Source organism: Bos grunniens, chromosome 12, assembly GCF_055505025.1.
Source record: "Bos grunniens cultivar Pamir isolate PY7600 chromosome 12, Bosgru_T2T1.0, whole genome shotgun sequence".
NCBI classification, from domain to species: Eukaryota; Metazoa; Chordata; class Mammalia; order Artiodactyla; family Bovidae; genus Bos; species Bos grunniens.
Genome location: NC_141176.1, coordinates 40,421,188 through 40,444,773, shown reverse-complemented (window position 1 = coordinate 40,444,773; position 23,586 = coordinate 40,421,188). Strand labels below are relative to the sequence as shown.

The window sequence follows — 23,586 nt, the reverse complement described above, 5'->3', positions numbered from 1 at the left end:
ATTAACAGTGAAGTTGTTCACACAAACTCAGGCACATTCTAAGAATTAATACTGGCAGACCAGTGTTTTACGAATTATACCTAAGTCACTAAGATTATAAACAGAGGTTAAATGCAATCACCATTTGTTTTATTACCCAAAACAAGTTCCTAGAGGAGGTAGGTTTTAAACAGGGTTAAAATGATGTTATTGTAGAGAGGACAGGCATATATTCTTTTTCATGACAAAGGTTTCTAATATAGGCTTAGGTTTCAGAGTCATGCTTTCCTACTCTGCTATATTGCAGAGTCTCTTAAACAAACAAAAATAAATGAGGTAATTAATAATTGAGATGCTTGAAATGTAATGAAGGATATTTTGAAATTATTTTCAGAATATTTGCTCTTTCTCTGAGTTTAAAATAAAAACATTTAAGCTTTAAAACATGTAATGTGAATATTTTAAAATACGTATAAATATATAAAATATAAAATGGTGGTTTTGAGATTAAAATATACTGACCTTGATTATACTAAACCCTAAAACTCACTTGCTTTTGAAAATGGTTTTGAAAGTAATTTTGTAAGTTTGTTTTTTGGGATGGGGAAAGTAAAATTTCACTGGTGAACCAAAACAGTGGCATTCTACCTTGAAAAATATTATCTCCCCTACTTATGTCATAAAAATCTATACATACCTTTGTAGTCTTATGGGAGAAGAAAGGTTATATGTCAGTGATGAGCCTTTTGGGGAGGCACTACAATGTTTTTTATTAAAGTGGAGACCTTAGAAACCCAATATTATGTTTAATAAATGATCAAGCAGCCATGAAACTAGTAAGAGATTTAGTAAAGAAGGAGGCAAGGATAACAGAAAGTAAATTATATCTTGTTGTCACACAAAACAACTTTTGGAGGAATATGGTAAATAATCATTTTAATATTTTCATGGAGAAAAGCCAAGCCATTCTATGATATCTTTTTTTAAAATTCATATTCATTTATAGGTGAATTAATTTAGTCAACATGTTTTTAAAAATATTTTGCATTTGCTACAGAAAAAATGTGAAATAATACTTTAAGACCTTTAACTTTTAATTTTTCAGTTTTGTCTGTTTCAAATGTATCATTTATAAAGGACATAGATATGGAAGATATGAAGAATGATCTGAGTAGTAGCCCAACTTTGGGAAAATAAATATTTTTATGTCTCATTTCTCTCATCTGTAACTGGGGATAATAATATCTATGTCACAATTTAATAATATGTGATATATATCAAGCATTTGAATAATACCTCACACAAATAATTACATCATACAAGCTTTAGCTACTAAAATTGTAAGTATAGTAAATAAATATTGCAATAGAAGGAGTAAAATAACTACATCTTAGATTTCTTTAGTTTTAGTGAAAACACAATTTGTTTATCCTGGGACCATTTTTTACCTTTTTGGTACAGGCTCAATATGAATGCATGTACTTACTTGAGGAAGACCCCTGATAGTTCACAGGAACCTCCTTCATTAGAAGCTTAGCAAACCATGTCTCTCAATAGACACTCTTAATATAGAATAGTTTGTCACAATTATTTGGTAATCTCTTTCAGTGTAACTCACACAACAAAAGTGACAATATTCCTGTCACTCCTCAGAAATGTCCCAGCTCTGCGGGTTTCCATATTCAGGAGAATGAAGAAGGCCATTACGAGGTATGCCATAATTCTATGGAGATCATGTTGGTACTGAGCAATTTACATTTTCCTAGTGATTTTAAATACTCTAAGTTAACTTATAAATATGTTCTTTGCTGACCTTCTTTTTTGGTCATATTTTTATATTAGTATCTTTTTAAAACAATTTAAAATAAACTGTTAGAACAAAAGGGAAGAATAACCTTTTTCTCTTCTGGTAATGGTCAAACTATAAAATATAGTGCTCTTGTCAATGACTGTAAAGTGTTGCTTTTTAGCAATTTTTGGAGACAGTAATGGGCAACTTTCTTTTTAAATATTTTTAATTCATTTTTATTAGTTGAGCTAAAAATGCCCACATCCATTTGTTGAAAGATTGACTTGCTTAACCTGCTGTACTCAAGGAAGACAATGATGTTTAATATCAAGAGGTTAAATTGGGGTTTTCATTAATCTTTTATTTTTTAATGACTTTTTCTCAGCTTGATCATTTATTTTCCTGTATATTTGAATTAAAAATAAAAATAGTCATGTTTTTCTTTTTTCTCTTAATGTGTTCATTGTATAATATTCTTTTATTTATTTATTCATTTTTAATTTGGGTAGAGCTATTACAGTACCAATTATTCTAGTATGGCTGAATGTACAAATCTATTATTTTTCATTAAAAATTGTGATAAACACATAGCATGAAATTTACTACTTTAACCATTTTAAGTATATAGTTTAATAGTGCTAAGTATGTTCACACTGTGCAATAAAAGTTCCACATTTTTAATGAGTTGTGCTTTAATAGTTGACTTTAACATTAATGCACACATACTTGTTTCACCTATTTTCCCCTATCATAGATGTAAAAGATGATGGATTGATAGAGCATATGTATTGGTGTAAATGTATGTGTGTTCTGGTGTGTTTGTGTTTATTCTATTTTCTCATTGAAGCTAGTTTTTTTTTTTTCCTCTATTCCCTTAAATGTATTGAAAATGTTTTGATTATTGTTAACAGTACAGTGTTTTTTGCCAACTAAAGGGATATATCATTGTCAAAGCCCCAGGTATAATGTAGGTCAGAGAAACTACTTTGGTTAATAGAAATTCGATTGGACAAGCAGCTTCTTTTTGGATATACCATTAACTGAGGTGGACAAAGTGACATTTGGGGAAGCTTATCCCCTAATTCCTTCTCCATGTATTTTCCTTTTTATTTGTGTGGATCTAACTATTTAGCAACATTCTTCTAAACTACAGAATATAGTCTTCTTCCCATTTTACTTTTATTTTCTTTATATTTCTTTCTCCAAAATCTTAATCATTTGACAGTTGAGAGAAGAATTATAATTTTTAACCCTTTGATTGTTCCTCATCACTATGTATTATGAGTCTAGAACACAGGGATTTGTGCCATTACTCACCCTTATTTCATCCAATAATAACTCAATTACTCTATTGAAGAAATAAATGTTTCATTCATAAACGTTCATGTAAATCTTTAAAGGGCCCATTCAGATATTTAAACCCATTAAAATCCAATTTTAAATTCCTAAGAATTATATCCATTTTTATATCATTTTCATTTCTGCATGTTTTGAGTAAAGAATCGATATCCCCCACAGACCTCTAGGATTTAATCATTAATTGAACACTTTTCTTACTTTTGTGTAGAAAATAAATGAGTTATAATTAAAATAATTTTCTATGAACCAATTTTTTTTTCTTCTCTAGATATTTTATAAGTTCCAAAGCACAGGAACACAGTTTATATAGAGTTTATTTGATTAAATTTTTAAGGAACATTGCCAAGAAAAAATGATACTCAGAATTATGATGTTGATTTATATTATGACTCCAAAAATCAAAGCTGAGAATTTATAACTAAAGGCAATTATGATGTGCAAAGTTGGTTCCTGCACTATGCTGTTATTTTTCTTCATATTGAATACTGAGCTAAGTTTATGTAAACATAAGTATATTCTTAATTTTCAATTTTCTAACAATTATATTTTTCCCTTCTTAATCAACTTAAGTAAAAAAATGGCATATTTGCTCTTAAAAATATTTGTGTCATATCTACTCATTTGTGTCATATCTACAAATTCAAATAAAAATTTGTATAATATCTACTCATTTGTATCATATCTACTCATTAAAGTAAAAAATAATATTTTATGTCAATTCATATTTATTAATCTGAATGAAACTATTAAATTTATACTATGACATTAGATATAAAATAAAACCAAGGCTGATATGACTAGCAAGATTTTAATCACACTTAAATTATCCCTCTTAATTTATATATAACAATTATTATGTACAGAAAGATTTTAATATCAGCTATTGGACAATTTTTATACCAAACACTATTCTAAGCATTCCATATGTATTACAAAATTTCATCTAATCTATTTCTGAGTATAAAACATGCTATGATTTTATGTACCACTAGGGAAAAATGGCTATTAATTAAATGCTGCTGCTGCTGCTAAGTTGCTTCAGTAGTGTCTGACTCTGTGCGACCCCATAGACCACACAGCCCGCCAGGCTCCCCTGTCCCTGGGATTCTCCAGGCAAGAACACTGAGTGGGTTGCCATTTCCTCCTCCAATGCATGAAAGTGAAAAGTTAAAGTGAAGTCACTCAGTCATGTCCAACTCTCAGCGACCCCATGGACTGCAGCCTACCAGGCTCCTCCGTCCATGGGATTTTCCAGGCAAGAGTACTGGAGTGGGGTGCCATTGCCTTCTCTGAATTAAATGCTAATAAATGTTAATTTATGATTTTTTAATGTGTGTCCTCCTATATATATATATATATATAAATACAGGAAATTTTGATATTAGTATTATTAAAATATAGCTCATTTAATCCTGACAACAATCCCATTAGGTAGGTACTATTATTATCATTACCTTTTTACAGATGTGACCACTGAGACACACAGAGGTTATGTAATTTTTCTCAAAATCACACAAATAGTAATTAATGAAAATGGAGTAAATCAGACCAACAAGATTTTAGAAACTTCAAGGTAATTACCCTGTGGTAATGTCTAAGAAAAAAAAAAAGTCACAGGATATTTGACTGTTAGGAACCATCACATTTATATGTTCATGTTACTGAAGCATAATTTGAAGACTAGAAAGATGGAATAGCTTGCCCTGGGTCACAGAACTAGCTAGAGATAAGCACTAGAATTCGATCCAGATTTTCTGATCTTGGAGTGACCTAATAGCTAACTTCAGCTGCATAAAATTTTTCCAAGCCAAGTGTCAAAGAAAATAGTTCCAAAATTAGATTTCAAGTAAGGTGTGGAATTTAAACTAACTGTCATGTTTAAGTTTTATCTTCTTGTCAAGCCTCTGTCATCGTAAACATAGAGCCCCATAATGGTTAAAATAGAGGCCAAAAAAAAAAAAAAAGAATGTACCTTGTTTTCATGCCATAAATGCATATTACCCTTGCAAAGCATCTTTGATCTATAAATTTTATTGTTATTTCCCTTTATTATACTCAATTCCCTTTTCCCAGTAAACTGCATTAAGCATAAACAGATAGAGCTCTCGGTGTCTATATCCTGCAATCTGTAGGAAAATGTCTCATAGTTATTGGAATTCACACAAGACTGCATCTCAGTATGAGTAGATGCTCCCTGTCACTGTTTTTGATGCTTGAGCTAAAGTATTTTTACAAAATGGTCTAGTGTTCAGTGTATGAATTTTTGAGATAAGACTTTTTTTTCTTGTAGCAAAGAAATCCAAAAATCAATGTCAGATGAAAATCTTAGCTCTAAGAGTTAGGAAGATTGGTGGAAGAGTTTTAAAATGTGTGAACTTTAGCTGCCAGGCTTTGGAAATGTGGCAGCTATCACAAGTGTGAAATTCATGGGTGCAGATGGTTGATTAAGATATCCTAGGATGGACCACTGCTATAAATCTATAGGCCAAGATTGGGAAAAACATCTTGATAAGGGAAATATTTTTGACCCTTTAGGTAAATTTATAACACAAGTTTTGCTGGATTAAGAAGTTTATAGAAGTTAAATATGATTGGTTTCACAAACAACCCAGTGTGTGATTTGATGGAAATATTTAAAAAACAAAACATCAAATGGAAAGTGAGTGGACCATGTGGTAAGAGAACTACAATATATTAAACTATTACCACATCTTACATTTCACATTCATAACCTTAGGACAGTATTCCTCCAGTTCATTTCAGTTCAGTCTCTCAGTCATGTTCAACTCTTTGTGACCACATGAACCGTAGCACGCTAGGCCTCCTTGTCCATAACCAACTCCCAGGGTCCACTCAAACGCATGTGCATTGAGTCAGTGATGCCATCCAACCATCTCATCCTCTGTCATCCCCTTCTCCTCCTGCTCTCAATCTTTCCCAGCATCAGGGTCTTTTCAAATGAGTCAGCTCTTCCCATCAGGTGGCCAAAGTATTGGAGTTTCAGCTTCAACATCAGTCCTTCCAATGAACACTCAGGATTGATCTCCTTTAGGATGGACTGGTTGATCTCCTCACAGTCCAAGGGATTCTCAAGTCTTCTCCAACACCACAGTCCAAAAGCATCAGTTCTTCGGTGCTCAGCTTTCTTTATAATCCAACTCTCACATCCATACATGACTACTGGAAAAACAATAGCCTTGACTAAACAGATATTTGTTGACAAAGTATGTCTCTGCTTTTTAATGTGCTGTCTAGGTTGGTAATAGCTTTTCTTCCAAGAAGCAAGCGTCTTTTAATTTCCTGGCTGCAGTCACCATCTGCAGTGATTTTGGAGCCCCAAAAATTAAAGTCTGCCACTATTTCCACTGTTTCCCCATCTACTTGCCATGAAGTGATGGGACCAGATGCCATGATCTTAGTTTTCTGAATGTTAAGTTTTAAGCCAACTTTTTCACTCTCCTTTCACTTTCATCAAGAGGCTTTTTAGTTCCTCTTCACTTTCTGCCATAAGGGTCATGTCATCTGCATATCTGAGGTTATTGATATTTCTCCCAGCAATCTTCATTCCAGCTTGTGCTTCATACAGCCATCATTTTTCAAGATGTATTTGCATATAGGTTAAATAAGCAGAGTGACAGTATACAGCCTTGATGTACTCCTTTTCCTATTTGGAACCAGTCTGTTGTTCCATGTCCAGTTGTAAATGTTTCTTCCTGACCTGCATACAGGTTTTTCCAGGTAATTATTATTTCCCTCCTCATTAAGGTTGAAGTTATGGGTGCACCTTGAGCTTGGGTCACCAAACAGAAGGCACATTGAAAGTTGGGAATACACTGGGCTCAATGTTTCCAATAGAGCTTAAAAATTAACGATACCAAATGGAGTAAGCAAGATGTTAACATTATCTGCTATTTTCAAATAAAAAAGGAAAAATGTAAAGCCTAAACACTTTTGCTTTTGTCTTACCTCAGTACAGTTCAGTTTAGTCACTCAGTCATGTCTGATTCTTTGCCACCCCATGGACTGCAGCACACCAGGCCTCCCTGTCCATCACCAACTCCCAGAGTTTACCCAAAATCATGTCCATTGAGTCAGTGATGCCATCCAACCAACTCATCCTCTGTCATCCCCTTCTCCTCCTGCTCTCAATCTTTCCCAGCATCAGGGTCTTTTCTTTTTTATTTTAGTTTTTAACTTTACAATATTGTATTGGTTTTGCCATATATCAACATAGCAAAAATCAACAAAGCCAAAAGCTGGTTCTTTGAAAGGATAAATAAAATTGACAAACCATTAGCCAGGGACTTTTCAAATGAGTCAGTTCTTTGCATCAGGTGGCCTAAGTATTGGAATTTCAGCTTCAACATCAGTCCTTCCGGTGAACACCCAGGACTGATCTCCTTTAGGATGGACTGTTTGGATCTCCTTGCAGTCCAAGGGACTCTCAAGAGTTTTCTCCATCACCACAGTTCAAAAGCATCAATTCCTCAGCTCAGCTTTCTTTATAGTGCAACTCTGACTAGTGGAGAAACCATAGCCTTGACTAGGCAGACATTTATTGACAAAGTAATGTCTCTGCTATATTGTCTAGGTCTTGCTCTTTTCTTTCCTTTTCTCCTTTTGTACTTAACACAATTAACCTTACTCAACTAACTTAATAGATTTAGACTATTAACTTAATAGTCTGAATCTAGTTAAGTAAGATTTAATAAGTGAATTTTAATTTTTTATTGTTGTTGTTCAGTGGTGTCTGACTCTTTGAGACCCCATGGACTGAAGCATGCAAAGCTCCAATGTCCTCCACTGTATCTTGGAGTTTGCTCAAAATCATGTCCACTGAGTCCATGATGCTATTTAACTACCTCATCTTCTGCTGCCCTCTTCTCTTTTTGCCTTCTATCTTTCCCAGCATCAAGGTCTTTTCAATTGAGCTGGCTCCTCTCATCAGGTGCTAAAGTGTTGGAACTTCAGCATTAGTCCTTCCAGTGAATATTCAGGGACTGATTTCCTTTAGGATTGACTGGTTTGATTTCCTTGCAGACCAAGGGACTCTCAAGAGTCTTATTGAACACCACAGTTCAAAAACATCAATTCTTCGGAGCTCAGCCTTCTTTATGGTCCAACTGTCACATCTGTACATGACTACTAGAAAAACCATAGCTTTGATTATATGGCACTTTGTCTTCAAAGTGATGCCTTTGCTTTTTAATATGCCATCTAGGGTTGTCATAGCTTTCCTTCCAAGGAGTAAGCATCTTTTAAACTATGGACTTGCATTTTCCTGTTGCTGGCATATTATATAGTCATGTTACCAAGCACATTTAGTTTCCAATAACTGTGTCTAGTACTTAGAATAGGTATTATAGCTGATACTAGTGTTTTTAAATGACAATAATAGGTACCATTTAGTATTTTTTTAATATTATAATATTGGTAAGTAGCAAAGAATATTGCAACTAATAGAGTTTCACTGCTGCTGCTGCTACTGCTAAGTCGCTTCAGTCATGTCTAACTGTTTGCAACCCCATAGAGGGCAGCCCACCAGGCTCCCCTGTCCCTGGGATTCTCCAGGCAAGAACACTGGAGTGGGGTGCCATTTCCTTCTCCAATGCATGAAAGTGAAAAGTGAAAGTGAAGTCGCTCAGTCGTATCCGACTCTCAGCAACCCCATGGACTGCAGCCTACCAGGCTCCTCCGTCCATGGGATTTTCCAGGCAAGAGTACTGGAGTGGGGTGCCATTGCCTTCTCCACTAATGGTACTAAATTCACAACCCGGTTTACTTTTATTTTATTTCTTTGTAAGAACAGCCTAGCCTAAAACTCAAAAAGTAGAAAATATTTAAAGATGTATACATGAGATATATATATATATATATACATACACAAGTGTGCATGCATGATAAGTTGCTTCAGTTGCGTCTCTTTGTGACCCTGTGAACTGTTACCTGTCAGGCTCCCCTGTCCATGTGGATTCTCCAGGTAAGAATACTGGAGTAGATTGCCATGCCCTCATCCAGGGGATCTTCCTGACCCAGGGACTGAACACATTACTTTTGTTTCATGCATTGGCAGGCAGATTCTTTACTACTAGTACCCCCTGGGAAGCAGGTATATACACTTACATGCATACACACACACACATACACACACACATGCACGCACACATCCACACACACACACACATGCACATACACAACCACACACACACACATATATGCATACACACACTACATACATATGCATTTTAGGAATGATTCTTAATAGTAAAAAAATTATATATTCAGTAACATATAGAATTGCTTTCCAAAATGCTGTTAATTAATAAAAATGATGAAAAACTATATTACAGTTAGTAATATAGTAAATATTGTAATATAATAATGTAATACAGTAAAATAATGTAGTACATAATGTAATATAGTGAAAACTATATTACACTCAATATCTTACTATGGGACTTTGCATATCTAACAACTGGTACAGAAAGCATGCTGGATGGCAAGTCGAGGCCACTCACTAAAAAAGGACATAGTCCCTTTTTCTTCCTTTTCTCATGAAGATTCTAAATCTGCACTGGAGCGAAGTAATAAAAAATTACACATCATGGATCACTGTTGGAGTTCAGTTCTCACATGTCCAACTGAGAAAAGTCAAAGTTTTCTACATGCCATTTCATATGAGATTGACTTTGCAAAAAAATCCTAGAAAATAATGGTATCATTACTGACCACCATTCTAAACATTATTTAGGAATCTTTGTAATGACTGGAGAATCCCATGGACAGAGGAACCTGGAGGGCTATAGCCCATAGGGTCACAGAGTCAGACAAGACTGAAGTGACTTAGCACACATGCACATAATAACTGATGGGAAACTCTGCTTTGTATGTATCCATCATATGCAATTTATATTGTATAGATTAAAATTTTCCTTACATAATTCATTAAAAATATTTAAGCCCTCATTAGCTTCTAACTAAGCATATATAGATTTGAAACAAATTACCAAGAATTGAAGGATTTATCTGTTAGCTCAGTTGGTAAAGAATCTGCCTGCAATGCAGGAGACCCTGGTTCGATTCCTGGGTTGGGAAGATCCACTGGAGAAGAGATAGGCTACCTACACCAGTATTCTTGGGTTTCCCCTTGTGGCTCAGCTGGTAAAGAATCTGCCTGCAATGTGGGAAACCTGGATTCGATCCTTGGATTGGGAAGATCCCCTGGAGAAGCGAAAGGCTAACCCACTCCGTTATCCTGGCCTGGAGGTCACCAAGAGTCGGACATAACTGAGTTTCACTTTACTTCACCGAGAATTCAAAGAAAGTATAGTACAGTAGTATATACACACTGTATGCATTTATCTTTAATGCCTGTGTATAATAATATTTTCTGTGAAATGTGAACTGCTCTTATTTCTTACTATTAAATTTATGCTTGAAAAAATTTAAAAGGTATTAGAGACATAAGTAAATACAATAATACATATAATTGACCAAACCTGTACTACCTATCTGTGCATTCTAATGTGGATTGATTTAATTTTTTAAATGAGGCCATGAATGCATTCCCTGAGAAATAGACAATTCCTTCTTTTCTTGTCCACTAGCATGATATTGATATTATTCTTCAAAGAAGAAACAAATTATTCATCTTCCCCTTGTAGGTCTTTACCATAATCATGATGAAACCAATCCATGAGTCATAAATTAATCCTTCTTTCTTTCCTTTCTCTTTGTTTGTCTCCCTCCTTCTCTTCTTCCCTCTCTCTTTACTTCCAAAGTATTTATCTGGCAAATATAACAAAGGCATAGTTATGTTATATGCTAAGTATATCATGCTGAGCACATGAATGTGATTCTTTGTGTCTTATACATTACAGTCTAGGGAATATATTTGTATTCAGTAGGTTACCATGAATTATAAGCAATACTAAATATATTCAAGATTAAAGAAATCATGTAGCAGGAGCAATTTAAACTAGTAGATGTAAAATATAACATTAACATAATACTTGAGGGAGTCTGCCAGGTGAATAATCAGGAATAGTGTAATGTGTGGTGATGGAAAAATGAAAATATTTCTCAAGCAGTCTGCATGTGTGAAGGCCCAATGTTAGAAGACAAGAAAAGTTTGAGAAAAGTTCCACTGATTAATTCTCTTATTTTCCTGACTCCACTATTAAGATCTCATCCTGATTTGAAATTCAGGAGAATAGTAGCTACCAAACTTCACATTCTTAATCAGTGTAGTATCAATGTACATTTTTAGTTAATAAGAACAATATTGGCTGTATACTATTTCTCAGTGTATTTTCAAAATAGTTGGCTTTAAAACTGCTAGAGACTTTATTTTGAAATCAGATATGTATATTTACATATATTCTTAGAGATCTGGATTTTTTAAACAAAGTTTATGTGTAATATCCATGTATATACAATAGATGAATATATATATGTAATTATTATATATAATAAATCTGATGTAGGATTACATTTATATATGGGCATGTAAATCAGATTTTATATGCAATAATTAATAGCCCCTTATTATTAAAGAAAGGACACATTAGTATATTCCAGAGGCTAACTAAATATACTTGAACACTGTTGGTGGCCTAATACATTTTCTCCACTGGAAATTTATGGAGACATTTTCAGCTGGGTTCCTTGTATTCCAGTAACAGGTATAAATCAGTTATCAAATTTTCCACCAGCTCAATATTTTTTTCAATTACTTAACCCTGTATAAAGGATGAATATCACTTTCTTTTATTTTTTATTAAATACATTCTGCCAATTCCTTCTTCACCAGAGAGGAAGTGGGCTTGGTTTTATTCACAGGAAGAGCTGCTTTTGACAGATTTGCTGATGGTGTCAGCAGCGGTCGCAGGCTTGACGGACAGCACTAAACCTTGCTGTGGCCCAGCTCCTGTTAATTAGTTGTTTGAAGACACTCTGTGTGCCGCAGGCCTAGGCGTATCGGCCAGGCATCTTTGCCATTCAGAATGACAGCTGTGATGCAGCTGTTCACGGAGAGAATGAAGTGTACAAAGAGAGAGGGGAAGAGCCTTTCAAACAAATGACAACCATAGTAGCTTTCCACTGAAGGGGCCTGAAGATATAACAAAACAACCAAAATGTACAATATAAAAGGTATAACTCAACATCTGTTGGATCAGACTGGGAGCCACACATAAAATGACAATAAATGACATCAGACTGTGAGAATGAAAGAAAGATACAGCTGCCTTATAGTACATTTAAATCAACTGAAGTTGTATGTTCTTGTGATTAATGCAGGTCAACATTTGTTTATAGGAGTAACAGAGATACCTGGAGATGTCAGAAGGCTCTGCATATTTCTGGATATCTATGGCCTCGTAGGCTGCAGTCCATGGGGCTGCTGAGAGTCGGACACGACTGAGCGACTTCACTTTCACTTTTCACTTTCATGCATTGGAGAAGGAAATGGCACCCCACTCCAGTGTTCTTGCCTGGAGAATCCCAGGGACAGGGGAGCCTGGTGGGCTGCCCTCTATGGGGTTGCAAACAGTTAGACATGACTGAAGCGACTTAGCAGTAGCAGCAGCAGCAGCAGCATGCCTGCCAGAAATCCCCATATTTAACTCCTATAGAGTGAAAGTGAAGTCGCTCAGTCGTGTCCGACTGCAAACCCATGGACTGTAGTCTACCAGGTTCTACCGTCCATGAGATTTTCCAGGCAAGAATACTGGAGTGGGTTGCCATGTTAAGTATCTCAGGATATTAAGACATATTGAGAGGAGTAACAGTAAAGCAAACATATGAGAGTGGAGAATATAAATGAAAATGATAAAAAATAAGTGATAGCTTATTTTTAGAAAAGAGTACTTATATTGAATTAATAGTGAATAAAATTTATTTCATTCACTATTGATTATTAATTGTGAAATCACTTTTCAACTAGTGTTGCAAGGATTTGGAAATCTAATAGTCAACATATCTATGTTTAGAAGTGCACATCAACTAATTACATAAATATTTTTCATAAAACTATTTCATATTATATAAACCTCATTCATGTTGGAGAAGACTCTTGAGAGTCCCTTGGACTGCAAGGAGATCCAACCACTCTATCCTAAAGGAGATCAATCCTGGGTGTTCATTGGAAGGACTGATGCTGAAGCTGAAACTCCAATACTTTGGCCACCTCATGCGAAGAGTTGACTCATTGGAAAATACTCTGATGCTGGGAGGGATTGGGGGCAGGAGGAGAAGGGGACAGCAGAGGATGAGATGGCTGGATGGCATCACCAACTCGGACATGAGTTTGAGTGAACTCCAGGAGTTGGTGATGGACAGGGAGGCCTGGCGTGCTGTGATTCATGGGGTCGCAAAGAGTCAGACACGACTGAGCGACTGAACTGAACTGAACTGAAACCTCATTCTAATTTCCATACATCCACCAAGAATAATGATTTTTGTAAAAGATGGCTAATATTTTTTAAAACAAGCTTAATTGTATGTATACATTATAGGATTTACAAATATGCTCTAAATCATGATGTAAGTTTAATAAATTATGATAATCAGAGATATTTCAAACTCAAAATGAATTTATGGTTTTACTGGATTTATATATTTATATTTTATAAATATTAATATTATACTCTAGGAAGTGAAACTATTAGTTGCAGAGTCATTTCCCATTCTTTGAGGCCCCATGTAGCCTGCCAGGCTCCTCTGTCCATGGGATTCTCCAGGCCAGAATACTGGGGTGTTTGCCATGCCCTTCTCCAGGGGATCTTCCTGACCTAGAGATCAAACCCACATCTCTTATGTCTCCTGCATGGGCAGACAGGTTCTTTACCACTACTCCCACCTGGGAAGCCTAAAAGGCTGTGTTGTTCAGTTGCCAAGTTTTGTACCATGTTTTGCGAGGCCATGGATTGCAGCACACCATGCTTCCCTGTCCCTCACCATCTCCTGGAGTTTGCCCAAGTTCATATCCATTGAGTCGGTGATACCATCCAAACATCTCATCCTCTGTCACCCTCTTCTCCTTCTGCCTTCAATCTTCCCCAGACATAGGATCTTTGCCAATGAATCAAGAATCTAGATCTATAGGTTGTTCTCTTAGCCACTGCTCTAATGCTCTGAAAAAGATTGGATATCTGGACAATCCACATTTGAGTTCGGCACCCAGACTCATAGAATAATCCAACATTCTTTCACCTCATCATCTATCTCTCCCAAATCCCAATCTTAGGTCAGAATATATTGATGTGTGTCTCTTGGATCATTGTCCTATTAAATGTTCCTTGTAAAAAGAATGGGTAAGATGAATGAGTTTAAAAAGTTCCCCTCTCAATAATTCCTCTTGTGATTTATAGTAGGATTAATGCATAAATGCACTTAACCAAATTAAACTAGATGAATCTATTTATATTTATTTAACCTGTTCACTAGGGAAATAATTTGACTATAAAATCATACACAAAGAAAGCTATCAATATTATTTTTCATGTAACTCATTTTGATAAATACTGGCTTAAATCATAAATGATACTATATGCTCAAATTGATTTTCTGATGTTAAAATCAAGACTCTTGAAATTTAAGTACTTCCATTTTTTAAACAATATGCATATAAAACAAAAAATGTGATGTCAAAAGTGTACCTGTGTGTGTGCATAGTTTACACACTTGGTATCAAAAATGTAAGAATGCCTTTTAGGAATTCTCCCTTGCTTTTTGGACAAAAATCTTTAATGAAATATGTCTAGCATATTTTTCAAATGAACATCCATTCAAAAACAAAATCTTGAAGGGTATTTTACTGAGATTATTTTTTACTGTGTTTATAATTGTTGCTCATTCTAATGTGTCTTTTTTGTTGTTGTTGTTAAGGAGATGTTTGTGTCTTATCAGAAGTGTGATGATTTTTTTCCATTTCTGCTAATAGTTTTTAAAAAGTAAAAATAAAATAAAATTATGTCCTTAGTTTCTGTTTTACAAATAAGTAAAGCCTCAACTCACCAGTATGTTGAAATGATTAATTAGTTTGTTCTCCTTGCAGTCCAAGGAACTCTCAAGAGTCTTCTCCAACACCACAGTTCAAAAGCGTCAGTTCTCTGGCAATCAGCTTTGTTTATAGTCCTGATCTCACATCCATACATGACTACTGGGAAAACCATAGCTTTGACTAGGTGGACCTTTGTCAGCAAAAGGATGTCTCTGCTTTTTAATATGCTCCTTAGATTTGTCATATCTTCTCTTCCAAGGAGCAAGTGTCTTTTAATTTCATGACTCCATTCACCATCTGCAGTGATTTTGGAGCCCAAGAAAAAAAAGTCTGTCACTGTTTCCATTGTTTCCCCATCTATTTGTCATGAATTGATGGGACTGGATGCCATGATCTTAGATTTCTGAGTGTTGAGTTTTAAGCAAGTTTTTTCACTCTCTTCTGTCACCTTCATCAAGAGTATCTTTAGTTCCTCTTCGCTTTCTGCCAGAAGTATGGTTTCACATGCATATCGGAGGTTATTGATATTTCTCCCGGCAGCCTTGATTCCAGTTTGTGCTTCATTCAGTCTGGCATTTCTCATGATGTACTCAGCATATAAGTTAAATAAACAGGGTTACAATATATAGCCTTGACATACTCCTTTCCCAAATTGGAACCAGTCAATTGTTCCATGTCCGGTTCTAACTGTTTCTTCTTGACCTACATATAGGTTTCACAGGAGGCAGGTAAGGTGGTCTGGTATTCCCATTTCTTGAAGAATTTTCCACAGTTTGTTTTGATCCACTCAGTCAAAGGATTTAGGATAGGCATTGAAGCATAAGTAGATATTTTTCCGGAATTCTCTTGCTTTTTCTATGATACAATGGATATTGACACTTTGATCTCTGGTTCCTCTGCCATTTCTAAATCCAGTTTGAACATCTGGGACTTCTAGGTTCATGTAAAGCCTTGTCATACTCCTTTCCCAATTTTGAACCAGTTAGGTGTTCCTTGTCCAGTTCAAACTTTTCCTTCTTGACCAGCATACAGATTTCTCAGGAGGCAGGTAAAATGGTCTGGTATGCCCATCTCTTTAAGAATTTTCCACATTTTGTGTGATCCACACAGTCAAAGGCTTTAGCATAGTCAGTGAAGCAGAAGTAGATATTTTTATGGAATTCCCTTATTTTCTCTATGATCCAACAATTGTTGGCAATTTGTTCTCTGATTCCTCTGCCTTTTCAAAACATAGTCTGTTAAGTATATGCTCTAGGAAAAGGGAGGTCAGGACCTAGAGGTAGAAAGCAAGCTTCTAATATTTAGTTAAGCTGAGAGAAATGTAAGGGTATCCATGACTGTGTGTGTTTGTCCACACTCATAGAGCTCTACTCCTAAAAGGGCTCATTTCTTTATATGCAGATTGACTGTGTGCTCAATAAACCTGAAATTAAAAAAAAATACAGCAGTGGGAAATTTCATTGTTGTTGTGGATTGAGAGCGGTAAAATCATGATGCCATAGATAAAGGGAAAACAGATTATAACATCATAGGGAATGGATCCTTTTCTCTTTCATGTGTGGATCATCTAACATCTTTCATTAATTAAATAATAATTAGTAAACTTATCATGGAGAAGCAAATGGCAACCAACTCCAGTATTCTTGCCTGGAAAATCTCATGGACAGAGAAGTGTGGCAGATTACAGTTCATGGGGTCATAAGACTCAGACACAATTTAGCGACTAAACCAAACCAAACTTATTATATTCATGGTATCAGGTCTTCGCTGAGAAACACAAAACAGAGATAGCAAAACAAACATACAAAGCATAGCAGCTATAGACAAAATGTTTGCTTGCATATCTTTCAGTTTGCTAAATTGTTAAGAAAAGCAAAGAGCTGGCACCTAGAGGAATATACTTGAATAAAATCAACACACAAATCTATCCAGACATTATTCCACACACAGTATTCTAGCTTCATAGAATTGAAGTAATTGTCCCATTCTTTCAACAACTGATGTATGGTAAAAATTATCTCAGGACTGAACTTTGTTTATTTCTCAGAATGCAGAAGTAGAATGGTAGAAAAAGAAAAGAATTTCTTCTATGCTGGCTCCTGAAAGAAAACCATGACAAATCTAGATAGCGTATTGAAAAGCAGAGACATCACTTGCCAACAAAGGTTCCTGGGGTCAAAGCTATGGTTTTTCCAGTAGTCATGTGCAGATATGATCAGTCATTCATCTCAGTCACTCAGTCATGCTACCCCCATGGACTGGAGCATGCCAGGCCTCCCTATCCATCACCAGCTTCCGGAGTTTACGCAAACTCATGTCCATTGAGTCAGTGATTCCATCCAACCATCTCATCCTCTGTCATCCCCTTCTCCTCCCACCTTCAATCTTGCCCTTCATTAGGGTCTTTTCAAATGAGTCAGTTCTTCGCCATCAGGTGGCCAAAGTATTGGAGTTTCAGTTTCAACATCAGTCCTTCAAATGAATATTCAAGACTGATTTCCTTTGGAATTGACTGGTTACATATCCTTGCAATCCAAAGGACTCTCAAAAGTCTTCTCCATCACCACAGTTCAAAAGGATCAATTCTTCGGTGCTCAGCTTTCTTTATAATCCAACTCTCACATCCATACATGCTTCTGCTGCTGCTGCTAAGTTGCTTCAGTCGTGTCTGACCCTGGCAAACCCCATAGATGGCAGCCCACCGGGCTCCCTCGTCCCTGGGATTTTCCAGGCAGGAACATTGGAGTGGGTTGCCATTTCCTTCTCCAATGCATGAAAGGGAAAAGTAAAAGTGAGGTCGCTCAGTCATGTCTGACTCTTAGCAACGCCATGGACTAGAGCCTACCAGGGTCCTCCATCCACGGGATTTTCCAGGCAAGAATACTGGAGTGGGTTGCCATTGCCTTCTCCAATCCATACATGACCACTGGGAAAACCATAACCTTGATTAGACAGACCTTTGTTGGCAAAGTAATATCTCTGGTTTTTAATATGCTGTCTAGGTTGGTCATAACTTTTCTTCCAAGGAGTAAGGGTCTTTTAATACTTGGACCCTAAAGAAGTCTGGTCACCAAAGAATTGAAGCTTTCAAATTGTGGTGCTGGAAAAGACTCTTGAGAGTCCCTTGAACTGCAAGGAGATCGAATCAGTCAATCTTAAAGGACATTAACCCTGAATATTCATTGGGAGGACTGTTGCTGAAGCTGAAGCTCTAATACTTTGGCCACCTGATGCGAAGAACTGACTCATTGGAAAAGACCCTGATGCTGGGAAAGATTGAAGGCAAAAGGAGAAGCAGATGGCAGAGGATTAGATAGTTGGTATCATTGACTCAGTGGACATAAATTTGAGCAAACTCTGGGAGATAGTGGAAGACAGAGGAGCTTGGCATGTTGCAGTCCATGGGGTTGTAAAGAATCAAATATGACCTATTGACTAAATAACTATGACGACACAAATGCTTCTGAATGCTTTAATTTCAGAATCAGAGAGTGTCTACTTTCCTTGTAGTAGTGTTTAGAGGGCAAAGTTCTCATTTTCATCAGGGTATAAAGGACAAGGGGCTGGGGATGCAGGGACCCAGAATCTCTAGGGAATAGCATGCCTTATGCATCTCGTTAACAGAATTCTCTAGTCCATCTCCATTCTTTAGTTACTTCATTGAAAATACAAAAGGCTCATTTAGCAGCATCAGTAGGCAAAGCATCACAGAAACAATAAATCAACACAAATATTTCCTTTATGAGGCTCCCTTGTGACCTTGAAAAGTGTGACAAATGACTTAAAGGATAGGAGAGACAGAAGTTTCCCGATAAACCAAAAAATTGTGTTCTGCTGCATGACGAAGAGAAATAAAATGGAGAGAGCTAGATATACATTTAGTTTAAATAAGAGTTGTTAAATTCTGTAACTGCTTTGTGCAGCCTTGGCCCAGGATCAGAGGTACTCAGCCTACACAGTAATCAGGACTTTCTCAATAAACCTCAGCCTGTTATGGTTCTTACCACATTTACTTTCTCAATACAATAGTACTTTACAGCTTTCAACTCGATTATGGACAGAGTTCCTAGCAGTTATTGATAGCCATACCGTAGACTTTATATTTCAACTAGCACAGGCAGGATCAAGGCAATCAGTGAATTTCCTAACCTGGATCTATCCTCCTGAAACGTGAAGATGATGACTCAGTTCTGAAACTGAGCTTGTGATTCTCACTGTGGCAAAACTTCTTATGTAATTTTTTTATTTTTAGCTCTTTGGCACAATTACAGAAAATCATTGTAGGAAAGTCACAGCTTTCATAAGGAGGAGACCTGACTGCTTTTAAGAGGTTCTAAATGTTGGAAAAAAACTCATAAACACCGTGCAAGTGCATTTCTTGGTAAGGAAATGGAGATAAAAATAAGTTTACTAAAAGAATGAAGTAAGATTGCCAGACAGTTTCATTTTATCTTTCCCATTCTCTGCTTTCTCCCTCTGAACCCTGCCTTGTGGTTCCTTTGTTGTGGTTGCTATCAAAAACCCATACTCTTCCAAGGCCTGTCTCTCTCTTCAAAAATCACCTGTGATTCAAATGTCCATTTTTGGTGTGTGCAGCAGGGCTGAATTAGGTGAACACACAGTTGATGAGAATGACAACCTTGAGTAGCTTTTCTTGCACCTCCCTCTCACAGAGATGCAAGTGAGTAAAATGCATTATTTTAACAGCCAGAAATTTTTGCAAACAGTCCAGTAAAACCATATAATTATAATTTGACATGTCAGAGTGACTTCGATACCATAAAATATGGGGCCAAATTTCAGAGTACCTCCCTTATCATTTAAGGGTCACTTTAGCCACCTTAGGTTTATAATCACTCCTTTATTTAAAAGCAGTATTATGACTTTTAGGTCCACTATAATAAAAACTTTAGACATTCTTATATTTAAAAAGAACTTTTTGATTTTACAATTAGGAATTTTAGTAGTTTTAGCAGTACAAGTATCCTTTTACTTCTAAGTCAGGATCTACTTAAAATACCAGAGATGATGTGAAATAATGATTCAAATGCAAAATCTAGGTAATATTCCCTAATATAATTTTACACAATGGTCATTTCTGACTGTTTATTAGTAATTAGTATATTAATATTAATATAAGTAGTACCAAAGTATTACAGTAGCTATGACTAATATTACTCAATGATTGTATATTATGATGAATGTATGTTAATTGTGAAGGCACTCTACAGTTTACAAATCAGTACATTCTGTATTTGAATGTTTCAAATGGTTTTATTAACATCTCCTCATTATATAAATATTCTCATACTTCCTTTCTTACTTTATGTGTGTTAAAGTGTCTGCTATAGAAAGTTCAGTTCAGTTCTGTCACTCAGTGCTGTCCGACTATTTATGACCCCATAGACTGCAGCATGCCAGGCTTCTCTGTCCTTTACTAACTCCCAGAATCTACTGAAACTCATGTCCATTGTATCAGTGATGCCATCCAACCATCTCATCCTCTGTTGTCCCCTTCTCCTCCCATCTTCGATCTCTTTCCCAGCATCAGGGTCTTTTCCAATGAGTCAGTTCTTCACATCAGGTGGCCAAAGTACTGGAGTTTCAGCTTCAGCATCAGTCCTTCCAATGAATATTCAGGACTGATTTCCTTTAGGATAGACTGGTTGGATCTCCTTGCTATAGAAATTAGAACATAGCATTTTTTTTTCCTGTGACAGAATGTGCTTCTCTGTTTTTAATGCATGAGCAGGCAGTTTGGTCCATTAAGCTCAGTGGCACTGATAGTAAACTAAAGAAGAATGAAAGGAAGAGGAACTGAAATACCATCATCCCACTAATGATACTGAAGCTACTCAGCTTTACTGGATGTCTGCCCAGACATCCACTAATAGACAGCATGGTCCAGGTTGTGAATTTGGTGCTGGAGTTCCAAAGCAACAAATTTAGAAAACAAAGCATTGCCTGGAAGAATTTCTGGAATAATTTAAGGAATTGTTCAGAATTATGGTGTGTATGTGTGTACATGTGTATGTGTGTGTTTGTACATGCATTACTATATTTATTGGGTGAGTTAGAAAGAAAGAAGGAGATAGCACACAGGATAGAAGAAATAGTGGAAGCAGAGGATATTCAATTACCTCAAGATTACACTGAATAAGGATAGCAATACTATCACAGGCCTATATGTATCTTAGGATGCATAAGCTGGAGAATATCCAGATACTTGGTGTCACTATAGAATTTAAAGATTGTAGCTCCTGAATGTTAAATAATTTCTAATAAATGTGTACTTTCTTAAGAAGAGGCCAGAATGCATGGCTCTTCAGATACCCATACACTTACATATCGCAGTGCTGTTTAGGTATTTACAAACATTCATTTATAATAATTAACGCTACGATTTATTTTATAAATGAATATTATTGTTTCCCGTTCACCCCTGCACATGAGGAAGTATAGAGAAATGTCCCCTTTGAAACAAGGGAAGTAAACTGATTCTCTGTTCAAACTGGGCATAAGCCCAATTTGAACAGAGACGCACTCAGCTGGGGATGGCAGCTTTCATGGTCTCTTGCTAACACAGACCCCTCAGTGGCTTTTCACAGCCACTCAGAATCAAGACCCCCGAGGCTCAGAGTGGAGGTTGCAGCTGTGGACACTGGGGAACATGTATGTGGTCCGGGATGCATTCTCATAGACCTCTTTCTCATTTTCTGCTTATGTTTTGTGCTGGAGGTTGGAGTGTGCAAGTCGGGGAGGGGCTTTCATCTCACCCAGTTTTCCCCTCTTCCTTTGTAAACCCTCAGAGAGAGATAAAACTTTGGGACATTGCTCAAGTATGCTCTGAAAACCACAGATCAGAGATTGGGCTCAGTGACATCTTTGTACTTTAAAAAACACAGAACTGAACACACTAGTCCCTCTCATAAGTTTAATGGTCCAGCAAAGACAAATGAATCAACAGAACAGAAATAGTAAGAAGGCCAGGTTTGATCTTTATATTTAAGTTTGTGCTGAACATTTCGAAGTGATGTGAAAATCAGTCCATGTCCAAGTTTTCCCTGCTGAAGGACTTCACCAAGAAAAAAAAAAAATGGTGTGTGTTATAATACCAAGAGGATCCTGGAAGGGTAGGACATAGAACATATGGAAGAAATGGAAAAGGTCCAGCAGGATGTCCTTACATAGAAATGAGCTCTTAGATAAAAAAGACTTATGAAAAAGAAATGTAAGCTATTTCTGGGTCCATGGTGTTCAAAGCCCAGCAGAAATCTCCATTTGCTATCACAAGCTATAGCAGATTATGTTATTACAATTCCTTAATTTACTTCATTTACTTCATTTTTTCCTATATGTTTCAAATTAATTGTAGAAGAGCAATTAAATAATCTCACCAATGAGGGTACTAAAAGGCCTTGATATAACTAAAAGTATCTTAGGGTCCAGTAATATCAGCTAGTGAATTGGAATATTGACTGGTTTGGCAATATAAATGCATAATCTCTATTTTTAATTGAACTCTCTCTCCTTTCTTGCCAGTTTCTTTTCCATTAAATGTTGATCCCTGGAACTTCATATTTTAAAATGATATCCAATAAAAGAAACATCTTGGACCTTAATGAAAGTATATTCTTAGAAATATTAAGTAACATAAATTGCTGTTATAAAATGTCATGGTTCAAAAGCGAGAGAATGCATTTGCTTCAGAGAAGCTTAGTTAATTAAGCACATTTTAAAATGTTCAATTTAACATATGTCTGTTAGCATATTGCTTGCCTACATATGTAGATATTTTCCTAAGCACTTTGAGGACAGACATTTTAGCCAGTTCTTAACTCAATATCCAAGTTTTGTAGAATTTGAGATATATCCTACACATATGTACTGCAACCTGGTTTGAACTCTCTGCTGTGATGGGGCACATATAGTGGAAGATGAGTGGAGGGTAAGATAAACTGAGGCTGACATTTCAAAGAATGGCTCATGGGAGACATGGGAGTTAAGTATAGCATCAGAAAATAGTAAAATATGCCATCAGGAGACCAGAGTGATAGTCAGGAAAAAATGTTGTGGGAGGAGTGCAGTGTAGACAAATGAGATAGCAGAGTGAGGGGCAAAGGATGGAAAAAGTAGGGTACATTGTGGTACTACAGGTACTATAGTACTATAGGGAGAGTACTATCAGAAGAGAGATATTTTCATACCTCATGCTAGCCAATAGGCTGAAAAGTGGTAGAAGAGATAGATTTAAATCAGTTGTATTGCTGATACGAATTTGTAAACCAGAAATAATCTTCTGACACTAAAGATTTATTGAGAGAGGCAGCAACAGAGTGCAAGAAGATAAATGTTTTTAAAAATGTTTTTGAGAGAAACATCATGTAACCTGTCATTTTTTTTTTAATTCACAAACTTATCATAAAATAACTTTGTTCCTTTCAGATAGTAATGT

The 23,586-nt window shown here is 36.1% G+C and overlaps 1 protein-coding gene across 4 annotated transcripts in view; it reads left to right on the top strand.

The window, feature by feature from the left end:
• PCDH9 (protocadherin 9) overlaps positions 1 to 23,586 on the top strand; it is a 1,139,929-nt gene that overhangs the window by 412,022 nt on the left and 704,321 nt on the right. For 2 of the 4 annotated variants that reach the window (XM_086328510.1, XM_086328508.1), the window contains exon 3: positions 1,588 to 1,689. The exons of the other annotated variants lie outside the window; for them this stretch is intronic. In XM_086328510.1, coding sequence (XP_086184636.1) covers positions 1,588 to 1,689 — 102 coding nt within the window. The remainder of the gene's footprint in view (positions 1 to 1,587; positions 1,690 to 23,586) is intronic. 4 annotated transcript variants of the gene reach the window in all.